The sequence below is a fragment of the Gadus morhua genome, chromosome 14, assembly GCF_902167405.1.
Source record: "Gadus morhua chromosome 14, gadMor3.0, whole genome shotgun sequence".
Taxonomy (NCBI): Eukaryota; Metazoa; Chordata; class Actinopteri; order Gadiformes; family Gadidae; genus Gadus; species Gadus morhua.
The window spans coordinates 16,197,288-16,215,217 of NC_044061.1; the positions used below are offsets into that span (position 1 = coordinate 16,197,288).

Genomic DNA, 17,930 nt, shown 5'->3' on the forward strand with positions numbered 1-17,930 from the left:
TTTGTTATCTGCACTGTTGATTTTAAATTTAAACTTTCAAAGTTAACAAATTAAACAAACATTACGGTCCAAATGTTATTTTATTTCAAATACTTTTTAAATATTTTAAGCATTTTTACACAAATGTACACATCAGTCATCAGAAGCAGTTTTGAAGTCTGAAGAAGTCTACACTGGAGGTGTGGACTCGTCTTCTTCAACTCGCTATGCTTTTAATTCAGCCATACACTGCTAGCTGAATTAATTCTGTAGGCTGTATTCCCCATTAATTAGCAGATCAAGAAATTTGGTTTAAAACATTGCTTTGTGTGTTATGTTTTCTGAAGCTCTGATCTACTTTTTTCAGCCTTTGGTAATGTCAAGCTCACATATAGGAACAATAAAACAAAACCTTTTCATTCTTATATAAACACAATTGAACCCTTTGAGAATGCCAACTGATTTGTACTGGAAAAGACCAAACAAATCAACCACGAAAGAAAATGGACACACAGTCCGTTTCAGCCCACTGTATATTTGGCTAGCTTAGCTTAAGTCTAGCTTGGCTGTAGCTCAGCCTAGCATTAGCCCATCTAAATTTAGCACATCCTAGCTTAACCTAGCATATAGAGCCTTGCAGCCAGAGAGCAAGTTGTGGGGCAGGTGTGTCAAAGCAGCTCTGGGTCGGGCTCCTGGGTATCCTTGCTTCGGGTAGGAGGCCTGGGCTCCTCCTCCCCGGAGTCCTGCTTGTCCCTCTCGGCCTCCATCCAGGTCTGGGGGGCGATCATCTTCTTGGGCCCATGGGGCGGCACGCCCAGCAGGGCTTCGATGTCCTCGTAGTTCACTACCTCCCGGTCCAAAAGTGCGTTTGCCAACTGGAATGTAGAAGAATGTGGTCCCCAAACTATCTCAGCAGTTGTTGTCCAACAGAGTAATAGCACCGCCAAGTGGCAGTGTGAGGGCCGCATTAAAGCCAATTACTAACAAGGGGAGTGGAAGAGAGAGTGAAAACTCACCAGTGTCAGCTTATCTCGGTTGTCCAGCAGCAGTTTCTCAGTTTGTCTGTAGGCCTGTGCTATCAACAGCTTGGCTTCCTGGGGATTAACATCAAATAATAACTTATTTTGTGTTCCACAGTAATGCAGTACAACAACCAATCAAATCCTGCTCCGACTTGATGACATCATCACTGCTCCATGTCTACTCGAAAGGGGTGTGTGTGAGCGTGAGAGAGTTAAGGCGTGTGTTCATGGTCCTGGTATGAATGAGACGCCTTGTCAGTAATGATGCTCACGCTTATGCGTGTTCCCGACAGCGACCGTACATGTGCATGTCGACTCGTGAATGGTTAAATCTTTTTGACTGAAATTGTAAACAATTGTCGGGTTCTTACCAATATGAAGAGATGCCCATATTGGTGAAATTTTGGCGGAAGCAGTCGTTAAGCTAATCGTCTCATACAGCATAGTAAACTAGGAACAGATATTTAAATATGTATACCTGACAGATTCCGATCATTCCTGAATTGATCGCTGTTCGATCATGGTAGGCAATATACTGTATATATATGGCCTAAACTAAAGCACATTCTAGTGTTACGATATCAATAATCGGGTAAACAGACGAATAGCAAACGTCTTCAGAATATTGGATATAAGACATGTTTGACAGCCAACAGCGGGTATTGGAAATGTCCCGCTTGGTGTGCGTGTGTGTGTAACCAACGTGATCCATCTGCTGCTGTAGTCCCTGGCTGAAGGGTCTCCGTCCCACCGCCCCCTGCTCCTCCCCCTCGGGGAAGGACACCTGGCCCACGCTGGGACACATCCCGTACTGCTTCACCATGGAGTAGGCCACGCGCGTCACCTTCCGCAGGTCGTCCTGGGCTCCTGGAGGACAGTGAGTGGGTAAAGACAACCGGTTCGATTATTTCCCCAAATCGTTCAGGCCCAATACTGTTTTATTTTTTTAGTGCCTTCATTATTGTAATAATAAAAAGGCACTGGCATGCAAGAAGGAGTAGACTACATCCGAGTGTAGGCTAAGTGCAAAGTGCAAAAACGCCAATATATCGTTTATTTTTCTGTGTGGTTCGCACATTTTACGTCAACAGCACCTCTACCCAAGTATTGCCCCTGATACCACGATGCCGTTTAATCGCATTTACATGAAAATGAAACCCCCAATATGTTCAGGGTATAAGGTGGGACATTGGGGTGCGAAATCAAGACGGGATATTACCTCGGCCAGTGAAAACACACGGCCCATGCCGGGGAAATGTTTAAAATAAGACGGGCGTATTTGGCAGTGTAAAAACGCTTAAAGGTACCCTCTCACAAACTAGCATACTTTTTTTTTTAATCACTTGCACAAAACCCTACTCTCTCCCACACTATCATACTCTATCTCTCACACACACTACCATTCTCTCTTGTCTCACTCTCACATTACCCTCATCTCTTGTCTCTCTCACACAAGCTATCATAATCTCTCACACCGACATACTCACACACACGCACAAGCAGCATGCTGTCCTTCCGTCCAAACATTACATGTATTTAGAGGATTCAATTAGAATAGAGTCTTACACACTTTAGAATCCAAGTGTAAAAAGTATAGCAAAAGCCGATTTGCGTAAAAGGGGAGTATTATGAGTAGGTGTTCATTCTTAAACTTCCCAATACAATAAAGACAGTACCTGTGGTGACCTTGTTGAAAGTGATGGCCTCAGAGGCCCTCCCCCCCAAAGCCATACACATCCTCTCAAACAGCTGCTCCTTGCTGAACAAGTACTGGTCCCGCGGTAGCATCTGGGCGAATCCCAGCGCAGCATTGGTTCGCGGTGCTATGGACACCTGCCATCACAGAACACCATCCACCAAGACGTTATGGATCACTTTTTTATAACCAACCCATTTGAGAATACAATTCTCAAATGTATGTAGAATGTGCAGGTCAATTCAACACCAGGCCATATGATGTAGCTAATTACTTTAACAACTTCTTTATCAAGGTAGATAGTTTAAGATCTTGCATGCAATCACATGATGCCAATGTAACAGACAGCATACATCCTTCATGATGCTTTTTAAAAGCATTATTATGGATAAAATCTGTTGTTTTACATTTTAAATGGTTAACCAAGATACTGTTTGTAGATAACTTGAATGAAAAAATGTTTAAGATTGCAGCTAGGCTGCTTTCCGAACCAATATGTCTAATTTTTAATAGATGCCTACTTAGAGGTACCTTTCCAATGCCATGGAAAGAGTCTTACATCCACACATCTTGAATCAGTACATAAATGTACAGTGCAGAATGTGTATCTTATGTAGTGTAGTGTGTATTGTGCAACATGAGTATGTAAGTATGTGTATTGTATAGTGTGTGTGTACCTTCATGACAGCCTCTGTGTGCTCCAGCAGCCAGCCCACCAAGGCGTGGCCGGACTCATGGAACGCTACGACCCTCTGCTCCTCCTTGGACAGGATTTTACTCTTCTTAACACTCCCTACACATGCACACGCACACACAGGCTGTTTAAAGTCCAACAGGTTCACTGGAGAGGCCTGCCTCCTGCCACTACAAGCTGTATCACCCAGATACCATCTATAGTACCAATGAAGCCGTGTCCCTCCCGACCTCCTACCTGCTATGACCCGCTCCACAGCGTACTCAAAGTTAAAGGTATCGATGGACTTGTAGCCCTCCCTGGCGGCGTGGAGAGCAGCCTCATTGCAAATGTTGGCGATGTCCGCGCCTGGGGGACGAGACATGGGAAGGGTTGGAGAAGGGCAGAGGTTCCGTGGCGGTCGGTGTACTGTTTGAGACGTCTAGTGTGGAACTGTGTGGGGTGCATTATTGATATCATGGGCTGGATAGTATACTCCATACTTAGGGTGTTCGACTTAACTCTGGGTTGAATACCGGCAATCTACTTGTAGGCCTTGATGAGCAAGATGCCCTAACCTCTACTGCTCATTGATGTCGTGCATTTTTTAAAATCACTGCAGGTTGCTTTGGATAAAGCTCAACGACTAGATAGTTGATGCCGATGGTGAGTGTTGTACCGCTGAAGCCCGGGGTGAGCTCGGCCAGCCTCAGGGAGTAGACGTCAGCTGGCTGGGTCAACTTCAAGATCTTCAGGTGCTGCTCGTATATCTCCTTCCTCTCCTGGAAAAGAACAACCAGCAAACTAGAGATGTTAACACAAACCATGCTGCTTCAGCAACACTGCGGAAGGCTTTTATGGGGGGGGCGGGACAGTAGCGGTTATGTTTATCCTACCAGAAGGTTGTCGGGTCAATCCCCAAGGTCCTACCTGACACAAGGGAAGGTTTATACCTGTCCTACTTGTAATGTGGGGAGGTCTATGACGACGTGCCTGTCCTACCTGTAGAGTGGGGAGGTCTATGAAGATGTGTCTGTCCAGTCGGCCCGGCCTCAGCAGAGCGTTGTCCAGGATGTCTGCTCTGTTGGTGGACGCCAGGACGATCACGTGGTCAGTCGTTCCCATCCCTGGCAAAGAGGAGAAGTAGACAGAAGAGGAGAGCACTAAGCACAGGAAACATGTGCTGTGCTTGGCACCCTAATAAATTTGGCCATAGGCTCGTCATGTTCCCATCATGAGATAATTTCCATATTCTGCTGGCGTTTGTAGAAGCTCCATATCTGGGGTATGCGTGTCTGTATGTAGAGTATGTTTGTGTGTGTGTGTCGCGTGCGTGAGATGGTCTCACCGTCCATCTCCACCAGCAGCTGGTTTAGCGTCTGCTCTTCCTCCGTGTTGGAGAACCCCGACATGTTGGTGGAGCGTTTCTTCCCCACCGCATCAATTTCATCGATGTATACAATGCACGGTGCACGTGCACGTGCCTCCTTAAACAGGCTCCTCACCCGAGCCGCTCCCAGGCCTACACGTCAAACACATGCACACACGAACAGGAAGAAATAATTTATTTAGATTGAATATCAGATCTAAGATGGTGCCACCACGGCGATACTGTATGTCGTTGTTTTCCGTTAATTGTGATTCCACTACAATTAATTCATGAGGGACGAGATACTAAATACCAGTGACACAATAACAACTGATTTATGTCACAGATTTATTGCCTTAACTGTGGATTTACTTTACATTATGGTCAAAGATACGCCGTTTGGACAAGCAGTGAGGCGGCAAAAGAGAGGCAAGTGTGCCAAGGCTCTGTCACGCTACAAGGAGAGAGGACTATGAACACCTCTACTGGGAATACTCCTCCCAAATGTCAGCATTTGACAAAATGAGATGAATTGTGACATCTTGTCAGGGTAAACGGTGACTTCTCCGTCTTCTCGTTTGTGTTTTGCTGATTAGTGGCTGTGATACTCTACATCGGACTCTGTCCTGCTACCGCCCAGCTTTAAGCTCTGACGTGCCGAACGCAGGAGATACATTTTGTACCTCCTGGAGACCGTTTGACCTCCCCGTGAATTTATTTATTTTGAATCTGCTGCCATTTACATCCCTCCGCAGCCTGACGTGCATGAGGCTCAACGCCCAGCTGCCCCCCCCCCATATGAGAAGTGGAGAGCAGGAGCCCGGACTGCGTCGTGATCGTCCTCAGGGACTTCAACATGGGCCTAGTGTTGCCCCTACAATTTGCGCAATTTGAGCGCCGCTGCTAAAATCTCTGAGGAGTGGAGAGCAGAGGAAGGAGAGAGAGGGAGGAGAGCTAATGACAGCTAATGACGAGCTCTGGGCCTCGTTCAGGAGCCAGGTATGTTTGTTTTAGATGCCTGTTAAGTTGTTAAAAAGTTTCAGTTCAATAATTTGTTGTTGCTAATGGTCATGTGATGGTTCCATACATTGATGGCCTCTCAAAAACGCTCAAGCTCAACCCTGCTCAACAGTAATAACAGTATAAATCGTCAGGCTTGTAAAATGAGTTAGGGATGCAAAGGATGGGTGCTATATAAGGACTTGAAGCCCAAAATACTCAGAATTCCACTTGGAAAGTGCAATTAAACCAATTTGAAACTTGGTATACATGCACCATTCGTCATGATGAACAATTTTCCAGATGCAACCCATATTGTCAGACCATTTAGACCTAATGTAATGGCCACAACTCGACCAAACACCAGCACATAAACTGCTTTGGTACCGGAGCTTGTGAAATCTGCAAACTTGGCACACATGTACCAGGTGAATGTGGGACTATGGTCTTAATCTCATAGCAATAAAGCCAAAGACATCAAAGATTTAATGTGGAATATATGCATATCACCAATGTTTAAACAGCTATAACTTTGCATCAAAATCCAATAGGCTCGGCTGTTCAATATGGCTACTAAGAGTAGATACCATAGCATAGCCAAGCCACATTTCAAGTCTATATTGGTTTGAAGTTCCCCTATCCAAACAGTGTTTTAACCTACATCTCAAGACATTTGATATGTAAGCTAGACAGCGATCTTGTACACAAATGTACTGTATTTAATCATTAACTACCCGTGTTCAAGCACTATAACATAGGTTTCACCCCCAAAAAAGGGGGGGGGGGGGGGAGCACCGCAGCTACAACTCAATCCTAGGGGAAACCCTGTTGGCCACTTTACCCACAACCTTCCCAAATATAAACGTCAATTAAATGTCCCACATAGGAGAACATTTTGGATCACTTTAACAGTACCATCAGCGGAGTTTATCACACAGTCAGCTTATCATGGGCAAAATTGTCTCAGAGGCACGGACCATCAGCAATGTAGCCCACAAAGCGGAGTTCTCTGTCCTGTTCACAGACAGTTTCACATTTAGCCATCCTTCTGACAAACTTCTGACGCTGGCAGACGGCACAACCCTTGATTCATCTCCAATGGTGATAAGTCTACCTACAGAAAGTAGTAGACCGCCTGGCTTCCTGGTGCAGCCAGGAGCTGTACACTCTGAAAACTGTAAAGATTGTAGTAAACTAAAAGAAGGAGCCCAGCAACAAGCGACCCCCTCATCATTTGTGACTTCCCAGTCAACAATGGAGTCATTCAGATTCCTGGGGACCATCTCAAAGTGAATGTCCAGCTCTACACAGCCAACATTGAGACCTTCCTCAGCTCATATGCGTTAATCTTTTTATATATTTACTCTTATTTAAGTGTAAATGTGCTCCTACCCATTTCATAGACTCTAAGCCCTGTAATAACAAGCAATAAAATAGGGCTATAAAACAGCAAACCTTAGACCTTAAAAAAAATGGCCATTAAATCAGGTGTAAAGAAATATGTGTGTGCTCCAACCACCTTAAAGTATTTCAAGTGTCCCTGCGTAACAGATGGAAGCTCCTTACCCCCGATGACCTCCACAAACTCGGAGCCCGCCATGGCCAGGAAGGGCACCTGGGCCTCGGTGGCCACAGCCTTGGCCAGCAGGGTCTTCCCACAGCCGGGTGGCCCCAGCAGCAGGGAGCCCTTGGGGACCTTGGCCCCCAGCTGGATGTACCTGTCTGGGTTCTAACCCAGTGTGGAAATACCAGAGACGTCAGAGAACCCGACGCGTTATGCGCCATAACACCAACAGCAGAACGGTTATCCAATTAACAAAGAAGTGTACAACAGTCGTAGCTCATTATCTCATTGGCGGGCGAAATTCTCTGGGCGGGCAAAGCAGAGAAGGGGAGGCAACATGTCCCCATATGAGGGCAGACGGCTGCGCAGGAGCAGGATCACTAGTGCTCTTTTTACACCTAACATCATATATTGCTACTAGGGACCAGTCAGGCTAGGGGAACTCATGTGAATGTTGTAAACCTCATAAAGTGAAATTTTCATGCCATGGGATCTTTAACTGAACTGTATTTGTGTAACCCTTATATAACATTACTTATATTACAGAGTATAATTCATTCATTAGTGATAAGTCACAAATTATGATTACGAACAATTACTGCAACGTCAAAACTAAATCATGCTTTGAATGATTCTTCCTAAAACAAAAACATACCAGCAGAAAGAATATACCCAATACCCAGAGACATCCCATAAATCAAGGACCCATCTTGCCCTGCCTTGCAAAGTACTCTCACCTTTAGGTAGTCAACAAACTCCTTCACCTCCATCTTGGCTTCATGCATGCCAGCAACATCCTTGAAGCTCACGCCTTTCCCGGATTTACCGTCCACAATGGTGAACTTCGCCATCTTCAGCTGATTCTGGTAATAGCATCCACAAAGTACAATCCGTTATGTGGCTGTAAGGCAAAATACATATCTGTTGACTTTCTCAAGAGGTTGGGGTGTCTACTCACGAAGGCACTGAAGCCTCCCTCTCTGCCGCCCATGCCAGCAAGACGGAATAGGTACCAGAGGATCGCAACAGCAATGGCCGCCATGCCCAAGGCATAGAGCGCGCTGCCATGGAGAGAGGGGGTGAGAGGTAAGACACTTACAACAGATTCTACTTGCCCCAGAGGAAGTACTACCACCACATGTGTATAATCTAAGCAACAGGGTTCTTGATATAATACAGTCATATACCATTAATATAGTAATATAGCGATGGGATTGATTAATCTCAAAACAACTAATATCATAATACAATGAAATTCTTCTACCATTTTTGATATACTTTGGTGCTTTCTCAAAGATATATATATATTTTTTTAAATGTTGGACGTCTCATCTAAAAGACGAAACATTAATTCAGCTATTTTTTGTTGTAGAAATGAAGTGCCACCATATTAATATAGCCCCTTGGGACAAGGACCTCTTCTTACTTTCCGAAGAATCCGGTGCGTTTGTAGGACACTGGGATCCTGTCCTTGTTATCGATGTTCAGCTCTTTCTCTGCTGCTCTCAGTTTTTCCTCAAACTTGTCGATGTTGGCCACCTGCATGCGGTACATCAGGGCCAGCCTCTGCAACACAAGACACACTAAAATGCTTAATCTACTCAAGGGTCCTGCACGAACGCAAAATGCGGCCAACTCTGCAAAGATCTGCGTGGTTTCCGACACACAATGCAGATCATTGAGGACATGCTGTATGCAGAACTGTGTAAGCAGCATTACACAGATAAAATACATTTTTGAAAGACATTTCCATTAAAGAGAAGGTTGGGGTTGCTCAAGGATAACCTAGAGATAGACATAGGATGGATAGTCTAGTGATATCTAGTGGATATCACTAGACTAGTGTAAGTATTAAATCCACAACGCTCTTGCTCATTTGATGCCACACAGAGTGAGATCAGAGTGACGTACGGGCCTTCCGAAGATCACAGCCCCGGGGTGGAGATAGATCTCCACTATGTCGCTCTCCGGGACCACCTGAACGCGGGACACCTCCCCCTTGGCCAGCATCTCATGGACGAAATCGTTCCAGGAGATGTTTCCACCACTGGTGTTGATGGAGTTCAGCAGGCTCATGATGAGGGCTATGATGAAGAGAGTCCGCAGGCGCTCACGGTACATCTGGTCCTCCTGCTCACGACGCTTCTTCTCCTCTGGGGAGCGAGGGAGAGGGTGAGCGGTACCGATTGGGAGAGAGAAGAGAGGGAGGAGGGGGTTGAAAAAAGTGAGTGGAATCGAGAGTTGGAGGGAGAGAAAGAAAGAGCGGAGGCAGTGAGAGATGATGAGGGAGACATAGATGGGGAGAGAACTCTTTGTGTCAATGTAACGATGACATGCTGCAAAGGATAAAGGACTACATTTTTTACCATCATCTTCTTCAGGCGTTTTCCCCTTCGGCCCATCACTTTTACTTTTCTCCTTCTTGGACTGGGATGTGCTAAAGAAGTGTGTGTCTGTTGTCAAACAGAAATACGTCAGGGGATTCAGTGAGGATTATGTCTCCTCATTTTAGATTCGAGATCAATAGAGTATGGATGTTTTACCGAAGAGATTCATTGCACACACTGGATAGGTCAACAGGTGTTTCTTGAGCAGAATTCTGTTTATCTCCCATAACCTTGGAGTCAGCGGTATGTAGGTTGTTTTCTATAGTTAAAGACAGAGTTTTAGCGGATTTCATGACAGTCATTGAAGGCATTTTTCGTCAAAGGTGCCTCACATGCAAAGGTTGATGCCATAATCTCAGAGTAGATCGATAGACACAACACAGCTTACCTGGAGGGGTATAGGTTGGGGTCTAGTCTGAACCGAAATTAACCTTTGTAACCCTGGGTGCAGTTGCTTTGTGTAGCTGTAGCATTTGAATAGCAGAGGGCTGGCATCACCACCAGTGTTCACGGATGGTTGTTGTATAGTATTCCGTAAGGACAGGGTCCTCAGTAAGGTAGCACTGTGTTTTTTACACAAGCCCGCACGGCGCTGCAAAAGCAAAGCAGCCATGTTGATATCGGTCGCGTTAATCCAATGGTATAACTGGCGTCAAATGCATAGCTTGAAATCGTATTTCGTCGTTGCAGGTTTGTTTGCCTGTGTCCTAGCTGTTTGCTAGTTAAGTCACCGTGAGGGTACGTAGTTACACAAAGACGTGCATTGCGTTTGCATTGCGCAGAGAACACAGCACTACAGCGTCCTATGTAAATACAACAACCTTAAAAACTATACATAATGAAACACTGATCAATTTCAGTACTTTAGAATCATCTAATTATTATTTTTAAAAACGAGCATAGTATTGGTGATCTTTGTAAAATAGATTAAACTTCCCCGTTTCATAACGTTGTTCAGTAACCCACTAGTTGCGCAAAACTGCGCATTAGTAGAGACATTTGTCGGCGTTAATTATTTTATTTTCAAGTGATTCATGTGGTAATAACACAAATATTAAAATATTATAATCATATGCTAAACGAAAACGAAAAAAATGATAGATCAGTTCATCATTGAAAAACCTTGTATGCATTATATTGAATGAGTTGTTTTCTTTTTCTTGGAAATATTATTTAGATTGCTGTGGTGGATTGATTTCTAAACAATCTATTGAGTGTTTGGATGGTTGTGTTATACAACAGTTAATAAGATTGGAACCCATAAGATTCACATCTAATTAAAAGTAACATTTATTCCTGGTTATTAAAATGCCGCATTACTTTGTCCTCAGATATTTTTGGGACGTTCAAGATTAAACCTGAAACAATATATTTATATGAATAATTATGAGCATATTAAAAACACCATGAGGGTTAAGATAAAAAGATCTATACCCACATTTTAGGATTCAGCCAAAGACCATGCCAAACAACAGTGGTGTGTTAGCCGCAAGCGACAAAGGAGGTTGGCATCAATTACTGGCAAGGTCATCACAATCACTTAAGAACACTTAGAAAAATGTAACGCTCCACAGACTTCTTGACCGAAATAACAAAGTTAATGTTGGTGGTCGCCACCTCTTAGTCGCTTGTGGCTATTTGTATAAAGTACAAGAAAGTACTCAAGCAAAGGAACTGAATCTTAGTTGTGTCCCTGGTAAGACTAAAATTTGCGGATAAGAAAATAAACAATCATAAAGTAATAGGTTACGAATATATTCAGGTATGTTTAATTAGGGGCGGTGGCCCTGAGCAGCTTGTGGCCGCGGTACCATGCGTTCATGTTTACAGTGGATGTATCGCAATGGCGAGGCGCATACAGTTTTTGGCCGTGATCTGTAAATATTCTAGAACACTCCGGGTGCTCCGGCGGGAGTCCTGGAGCTCTATATCTAAATAATATCATGTTATAGATAGATATCTATATCATATAATATATATTATCACGGCCAAAAGCTGTGTGCAACTCCTGACGTTATTATGAATCTTGAACGACTGCGTCGGGATCTCCAACGTCTCTGGTTCTTCCACTTCCAAATCAATTTGAAGTAGACTGAACCGCGACATGGAGGGGAAAGGGATTGTTGACCGCAATTGTCTCCCGCCGGAGCCCCGCTGCCAAGGCCCCACAGCCTCGGCAGCGGGCAGCACCGAGGCACCACCGCCGCGGGGCGCTGGTACCTCGGCAGCGGGCAGCGGGGCACCGGAGCTCAATTTGGACAACACTAACTTACTCTTAATTCCACAGAAGCCGTCTCCCATCCACAACCTCTCCATCAATTTCTCCAACTCTGTGGTGCTTGTGACTTGGATGGCAAGAAATCTTGGTTTTATACTGGATGACCAGGTTTTTATACTGATATGCACTAATCGCTAGTTAGCGAACATGCTAACTAGCGTACTGGACATATCTCCATGTCCCAACAACAATGATATCCATATGTTCAATGTTGTAGAGACTCCGGGTTTAAGATAAGCTTTAATCCCTTACCAAGTAGAGCAATAGTTAAAATGCTTATTAGCCTCGAGAATGGTGGATCAATGTGTCCTTTGCAATGCGAGTTTTTTTTACAAACCAGTGTCTTGTTTCATTTATTTTGGTAGAAATGTTTCTTGTTCGGAGTCTTTTTATAATTACTATTTTATTCCTGTTAATATTTAATTTACTCTTATACATTTGTTTAGTTTAGCTGCACAGTTATAGATAGCCTTTTTATTTCGATTGTTTATTTCATTCTTCCATGCTGCTACTGCGTCATTTTAAAGACGTGGCGTCTGCCTCTGCGCAGCGCTCTGCCTAGAATTACACCTGCCCTGTTTTTTGCCTGTTGGTGATCAGCTTTTCACTTGCCGACTGCCATGAGGGGGGCATCTGGTGACTGGTCTGCACTGCTGGTGTTACTGGCTGTTCTCCTAACTCCCTTGCTGCCACTGGCTGGACTCCTCTAGTCGGTCGACTACCTGCCGTTGCCAAGCCTATCTGAGTGCGCATCTGGTGTTGAAAGACCCACACTCGGCCTGTGGTCGAGTGGGTGATGAGAAGCGTGTTTGGTGATTAGCTCACAAATGTGGGGTTTTCGCTACACTACTGCTGAACTCCAGAAACCTTTCTCCACCTATGCCATTCTCAGCAACGAGGCTCTCCATCACTGCCTGCCAGCGGGAATCCTGCGCCAGAGATGTGTGCACTGCTCCTCTGGCCGTTTCCGAGGTGGGCTCACCAGGTCAATTACATGGCCTGCCTCCCATGGTGCCAATACATTGCAACCAACAAAACATCGAAGCCCTGCCTTCCACCATGGAGACATCTTGGACGAGATAGGTCAAGATGCGGATTGTGCCACCGCAGCCTGGTCCACAAAGCTTGATGCTGAACCATCGCATCTGAGAGCACAGCCCATCGACTCTCTGCGACCATAACCCAGCGAGAGAGAGGTTAGCATGGGCTGGATCAGCCTCTTCAGGAAATGGCTCTCCTTTGGGTATGAGCCATGGACAACGGCCCTCCATGTCGGCGCTGCCTGCCACTATTCCGCACCAACTTCAGCCGGTGATGTGCGACCCCCCCAGTGCTGCCTGCGAAGCCGTCCTCTGGCTGGCCATGGACTGCTGTTTCGGTCAACTCGCAGTCTACGGGTTTATTTAATACAGACTCTAAGTATGCTTATCTAACTCCCAGCACTAGACCACCAATTAGAATGGCACTTTTAAATTTTGCCAACAGATCACTATTAGTCTATATAATCTCAACACACCAGTACGATTTTTTATTTATAAGTGAAACATGGTCAGAGAGCAATAGTGCAACGTACTTATTGAAACAGCCCCCCCAAGTTTTAATTTTCTAGAGGTCTGCTGTGTCGGCAAAGAGAGGTGGGGGTGTTGCTGTTTTGCAGACTTTTGAATGTAAACAAATCTCAATTGGGGAATTCTATACTTTTGAGGATCTCTGTACTGTCCTGAAAAGTTTTTACCAATTGTTTTGTACAGACCACCCAAATACTGTTCCAATTTCATTCATGATTTTTCTGAAATGCTGTCAATCATATCTACAGATTTTGATTGCTATATTATACCTGGAGATATTAATATCAGAGGTCATACTCTAGATTGAATGATCACTAAGGGCAGTGACTCCCCTATATTCATTCAGCAGTGGCGCACTGCCGCTGCTGGATTGTCAGCGACAGTGCAAAAAATAAATATTTAAAAAAATCTCACCAGAAGTTACCATTTAAAGAGTTCAAAAAGTTTTTCCGGGGGGAGCATGGCCCCACACCCCTAGCGTTGCTAGGTTATCAACTCACAGCACCACTACTATAAAAAAATCTAGGGGAAACACTACTAAGGGTGTTAGTATTGCTGTAGTGAATGTATTAGACTACCTGATAATTTCTCTGTCTTTTTTGATGGGCTGGTCTCTCCGATCACTCAAACAAATTCCCAAACTGTCATCAAACTAGACCCATGTGTTTACCTTTGAATTATATGTACAGATACTCTGCTTCCCATCTTGACTGAAAAGTACGGTTTCCATGATCCATGAACAACTATTTTTTACGAGATTACGTTAAATAGCCCTCTATAGGAAGATTCAGAGCAGACTCTTCCTCAGGAGGCTCAGGTCTTTTGACGTGAGTGGCAGGCTACTAAAGATGTTCTATCAGTCTGTGGTAGCCAGCACACTGTTTCTTTTCTGGGGCGTGCTGGGGAGTCCAACAGACTCAACAAGCTGGTGAGGAAGGCTAGCTCTGTTGTGGGACTAGAGCTGGACAGTCTGGAGGTAGTGGTGGAGAGGAGGATGAGGGGCAAATTCAAGTCCATCTTGGGCAACCCCTCCCATCCCCTCTATGTTGAGCTTTGGCAGATGGATCCTTTGTGCCTGCAGCCATAACGCTGTACAACAGCGTGTGATGTATTTGCATGCATATGCATGTGTGTGTGTTTTTGTATGTGTGTATATGTGAATATGTATGTATCTATGCAAATATGTATGTATGTATATATATATATGCATGTGTATATATGTGTGTTTATGTGTATGTGTGTGTGTCTGTGTGTGGATAAGTATATAGGCTACATGTACGTGCAGATAGGTATGTGTGTGTTTGTGGGTATATATGTGTGTGTCTGTGTGTATATATTTATATTTACTAGATCACTGGACCACTTTTTCTCTTGGTTTAGATTGCAACTTTGTTTACATTGCATTTCTTTTTGTCTACGTTCTGAAGAAAATCCACCACCACCAGAGTGAGCCAGTGTTGCGTTTAATTCCATCAGATCGCAGATGCAAGGGAAAGTTGTTTTCATATTATGAGTCGACATCTTTTCAATTGCACAGATGATCTACTTCTACTACTACTACTACTATTACTACTATTACTACTACTACTACTACTACTACTACTACTACTACTAGGCTACTACTACTAATAATAATAAAATATACGTGTCAAAAGCCAACCAATAATTTCAATTCAATAATATGCCAGAAATATATTCTCTTATTGGGTTGAAGCTTTGTTTCTTTTTCGGGCACTCTGGCGCTTGGCTTGTGAACTGGCATGTCCTGCTTTATATTAAAATTAACTGGACCTTCATTATGAGTTTTCGTTATGTAGACTATACACAAAATATCCACTGCATTTTCTTAATTCTAAGCGTTAATAAGAGATAATGCTGGTTGCAAATATTATTTAAACTTTAATTAAATTTATCTTTTTTTTTCCTTTTCTACGATTCACATTTCTCTGGAATCAATAAAACAAATAATGACTGCTAAACTAATAGGCCTACATATCTACTAAAACAACCACCACGACTACTACTACTGCTAACAACAACAACAACAACAACAACAACAACAACAACAACAACAACAACAACAACAACAACGAGATAATGAAAATATTAAACCTAATCGTAATACGTGTATTATCGTTCACATACCAAACAATCATGTACTTTGATTGTTCCTCAAACTATAGCAATTAGTTTATTCTACTGCAATGTAAACTGTGCGCCGACGTAAGCCATGTTAGATCCATGTACACGCCTCAAACACACACAAAAATGGCCTTGGTTGGTCCAAAATGGTCGTTTTCGACCATGTGTACGCCCTCTCGTGCGCGCCAATCACATTCAACGTCTTAGCTCTCGAAGCGTTTATATTCCCCGCCCCCTTAGTCTCGCGGGAACACAAGACATCGTACTTGTAGTCTCGCGAAGTCACGTTTTGTACCGCGATACTACCCATCCCGATACTGAAGTCAAAGGCCGCTCGAGAACGTTCGCACGGGTCTGCAAGGGGATTAAATCGGAACATAATATGATATTTCGACGTATTTCGCCCTCAAACTAAGCCTTCGTTTTTTATTGGACATTTAACGGACTATGGTCGCTGGAGAAGCAATAATATTCGTGTTTGTATGCGCGTATCCTGGAAATATTTGAGTGTTGTTCTTCTTTAGCGCTAGCCGCGCAGGGAGTTCACTCCGATGTTTTTATTAATGAAACAAATGACGACGTTAACCAATGGGAACATCTAGCATCGGTCGGGAACACCTAAGGGCACTCTTGTAAAAGTCTGATACTCAAATTGAAAGTCTGTGGAGCATCTGACGCAGGTAAGCAAACCATGGTCTTCATTACATTGCTAAATTGACCCTTGCTTACCCACAGGCATTGCATTCCAAGCGACGTAACCTTGGTGTAGCGACGGACTGGTGTAGTTGCTTTCTGCTTTTTGACAATATATACACATTTTTGGTTTAAAACATGCGGTGTTGTTTCGAGTGAGTTCATCACGTTAAATGTGGGTTGCTTTTGTTTTGGCTCGGTTGCTTATGCTAGCGAATCCACAGGTTGGTTGAGAGCTGCTACGTGATTATTGATGATTGCCTCTGGTCGGCCCTTTTTGTTTTGGTGTTCGAAAACTAATTGTGGGTAAACTGTTTGACTGGTATAGATATACAATTTTGGGGCCAATAAGGTCCTGTTTTTTTTTGTGTCGATTGCTAGTTTTTCTTCTAAGAACTACAATATTCAAGGTGTAGAGAAGCTCACATGGCCGAAAACAAGACAACATGACCGCTTTATTATCATCAACACTGACCGAAGCAGTATAGTTATGTGTTTCTCCACTATACTTGTCACTACAACCAGAATAAATCAATAAGAGCAGTATTACACGACAGCAGACAACACATTATTCACATCAGGGAGACTGTTGTTATTATGGTGCCTGTATTATCACTGAACAACACACATACGTCGCAGACCCCTTATCCAATATGATCATGAAATACCACTAGTGATACGTTTAATTCCACCCCAGAGAGAAATATAAAATCCCTGGAAGATTAAAACCGGTTCCTCTGCACGTCCACGTTATAACGGATTAGTTGTATCAGGAAGTGATATTATATAGCTATGCCCATCAACGTGTTCTGCAGGTAGGAAATCACTTCAAGTTACTCCGTTTGGGTCTCCTCAGAGCTTCAACTATGAACACTCTGAACTCCGCTCTGGTCAGCACTTGAGAAAGCGGCGGCTTTGCTGCAGTGTTTGGTGCCGTGGCCACTACTGCAGTGTTTCCACTGGTGTTTTCTCTACGCGTACTGCTTGCTGGGGCGTTCACGTTGACTCTACTGCAGACGCAGCGATGCACAACACCAACGACGCAATAAACTGCTTTTCTGTAGCCTCCTCAACCTACTATACATACCGTTAGGAAATACACCTAGTCATTTAGTTAGTCATTAGGCAAGCGAGTGCTTTACACGTTGATTGCATTTTCTAATTGCAGTGTTCCAGGTTTATGGTCCATTTTTTTTTATAAACAAACCAAGGATGATTATGTACAGGGATTTGTGTTTCACTGTTGATGGTTGTTCCTTAGCTTTTGGACGTATAGCACTCAACTTCAGCCTGCTAACATTGCATTGCAACTCTAGTAAACAAAACGGTACAGATCCGAACCGGGATGAGTCACTACAGCAAGAGTAAATTGGTTACCTTTCATCAGTCCTAGATACTCAGAAACAGAGTGATTATTTTGCCTTGACCTCAGTTGTTGGATCCACAGCCTTTCTTTTGAATCGCTCTATCAACCTATAAGGAATTGTTAACTAATAGGAATAATTATCCAGAAGAAGTTAGGGTGTCCGATATTGCTCTTGGCTATTGCGTCATACTTCT

The 17,930-nt window shown here is 43.8% G+C and overlaps 2 protein-coding genes across 3 annotated transcripts in view; one reads left to right on the forward strand and one right to left on the reverse strand.

Annotated features, from left to right (window-relative positions):
• Positions 1-61: 61 nt before the first annotated feature.
• On the reverse strand, positions 62-10,589 carry spg7 (SPG7 matrix AAA peptidase subunit, paraplegin). The gene is made up of 17 exons (XM_030377268.1): positions 10,078-10,589; positions 9,846-9,948; positions 9,669-9,755; positions 9,214-9,455; positions 8,729-8,868; positions 8,261-8,363; positions 8,040-8,165; positions 7,305-7,467; positions 4,719-4,892; positions 4,373-4,497; positions 4,050-4,152; positions 3,629-3,739; positions 3,375-3,490; positions 2,678-2,834; positions 1,705-1,868; positions 996-1,073; positions 62-854 (listed from the first exon to the last, which is right to left on the reverse strand). The coding sequence occupies exons 1-17, from the start codon at positions 10,300-10,302 to the stop codon at positions 648-650; spliced, it is 2,424 nt and encodes an 807-aa protein (XP_030233128.1). The 5' UTR covers positions 10,303-10,589; the 3' UTR covers positions 62-647.
• A 5,389-nt stretch (positions 10,590-15,978) lies between these two features.
• Positions 15,979-17,930, forward strand: part of ankrd11 (ankyrin repeat domain 11) — a 136,947-nt gene continuing 134,995 nt past the window's right edge. For both annotated transcript variants that reach the window (XM_030377805.1, XM_030377806.1), the window contains exon 1: positions 15,979-16,357. The gene's annotated coding sequence lies outside the window, so the exon portion shown is untranslated. The remainder of the gene's footprint in view (positions 16,358-17,930) is intronic.

What these genes read in the sequence shown, in the direction of transcription:
- spg7 (XM_030377268.1), bottom strand. Translation starts at nt 10,302, where the DNA reads ATGGCTGCTTTGCTTTTGCAGCGCCGTGCGGGCTTGTGTAAAAAACAC. An exon ending in AGTTTGTTGACTACCTAAAG is followed by an intron (nt 7,468 to 8,039) that starts GTGAGAGTACTT and finishes ACACTGGGTTAG; the next exon opens with AACCCAGACAGGTACATCCA. An exon ending in TTTCAACAAGGTCACCACAG is followed by an intron (nt 1,869 to 2,677) that starts GTACTGTCTTTA and finishes ACTGTCCTCCAG; the next exon opens with GAGCCCAGGACGACCTGCGG.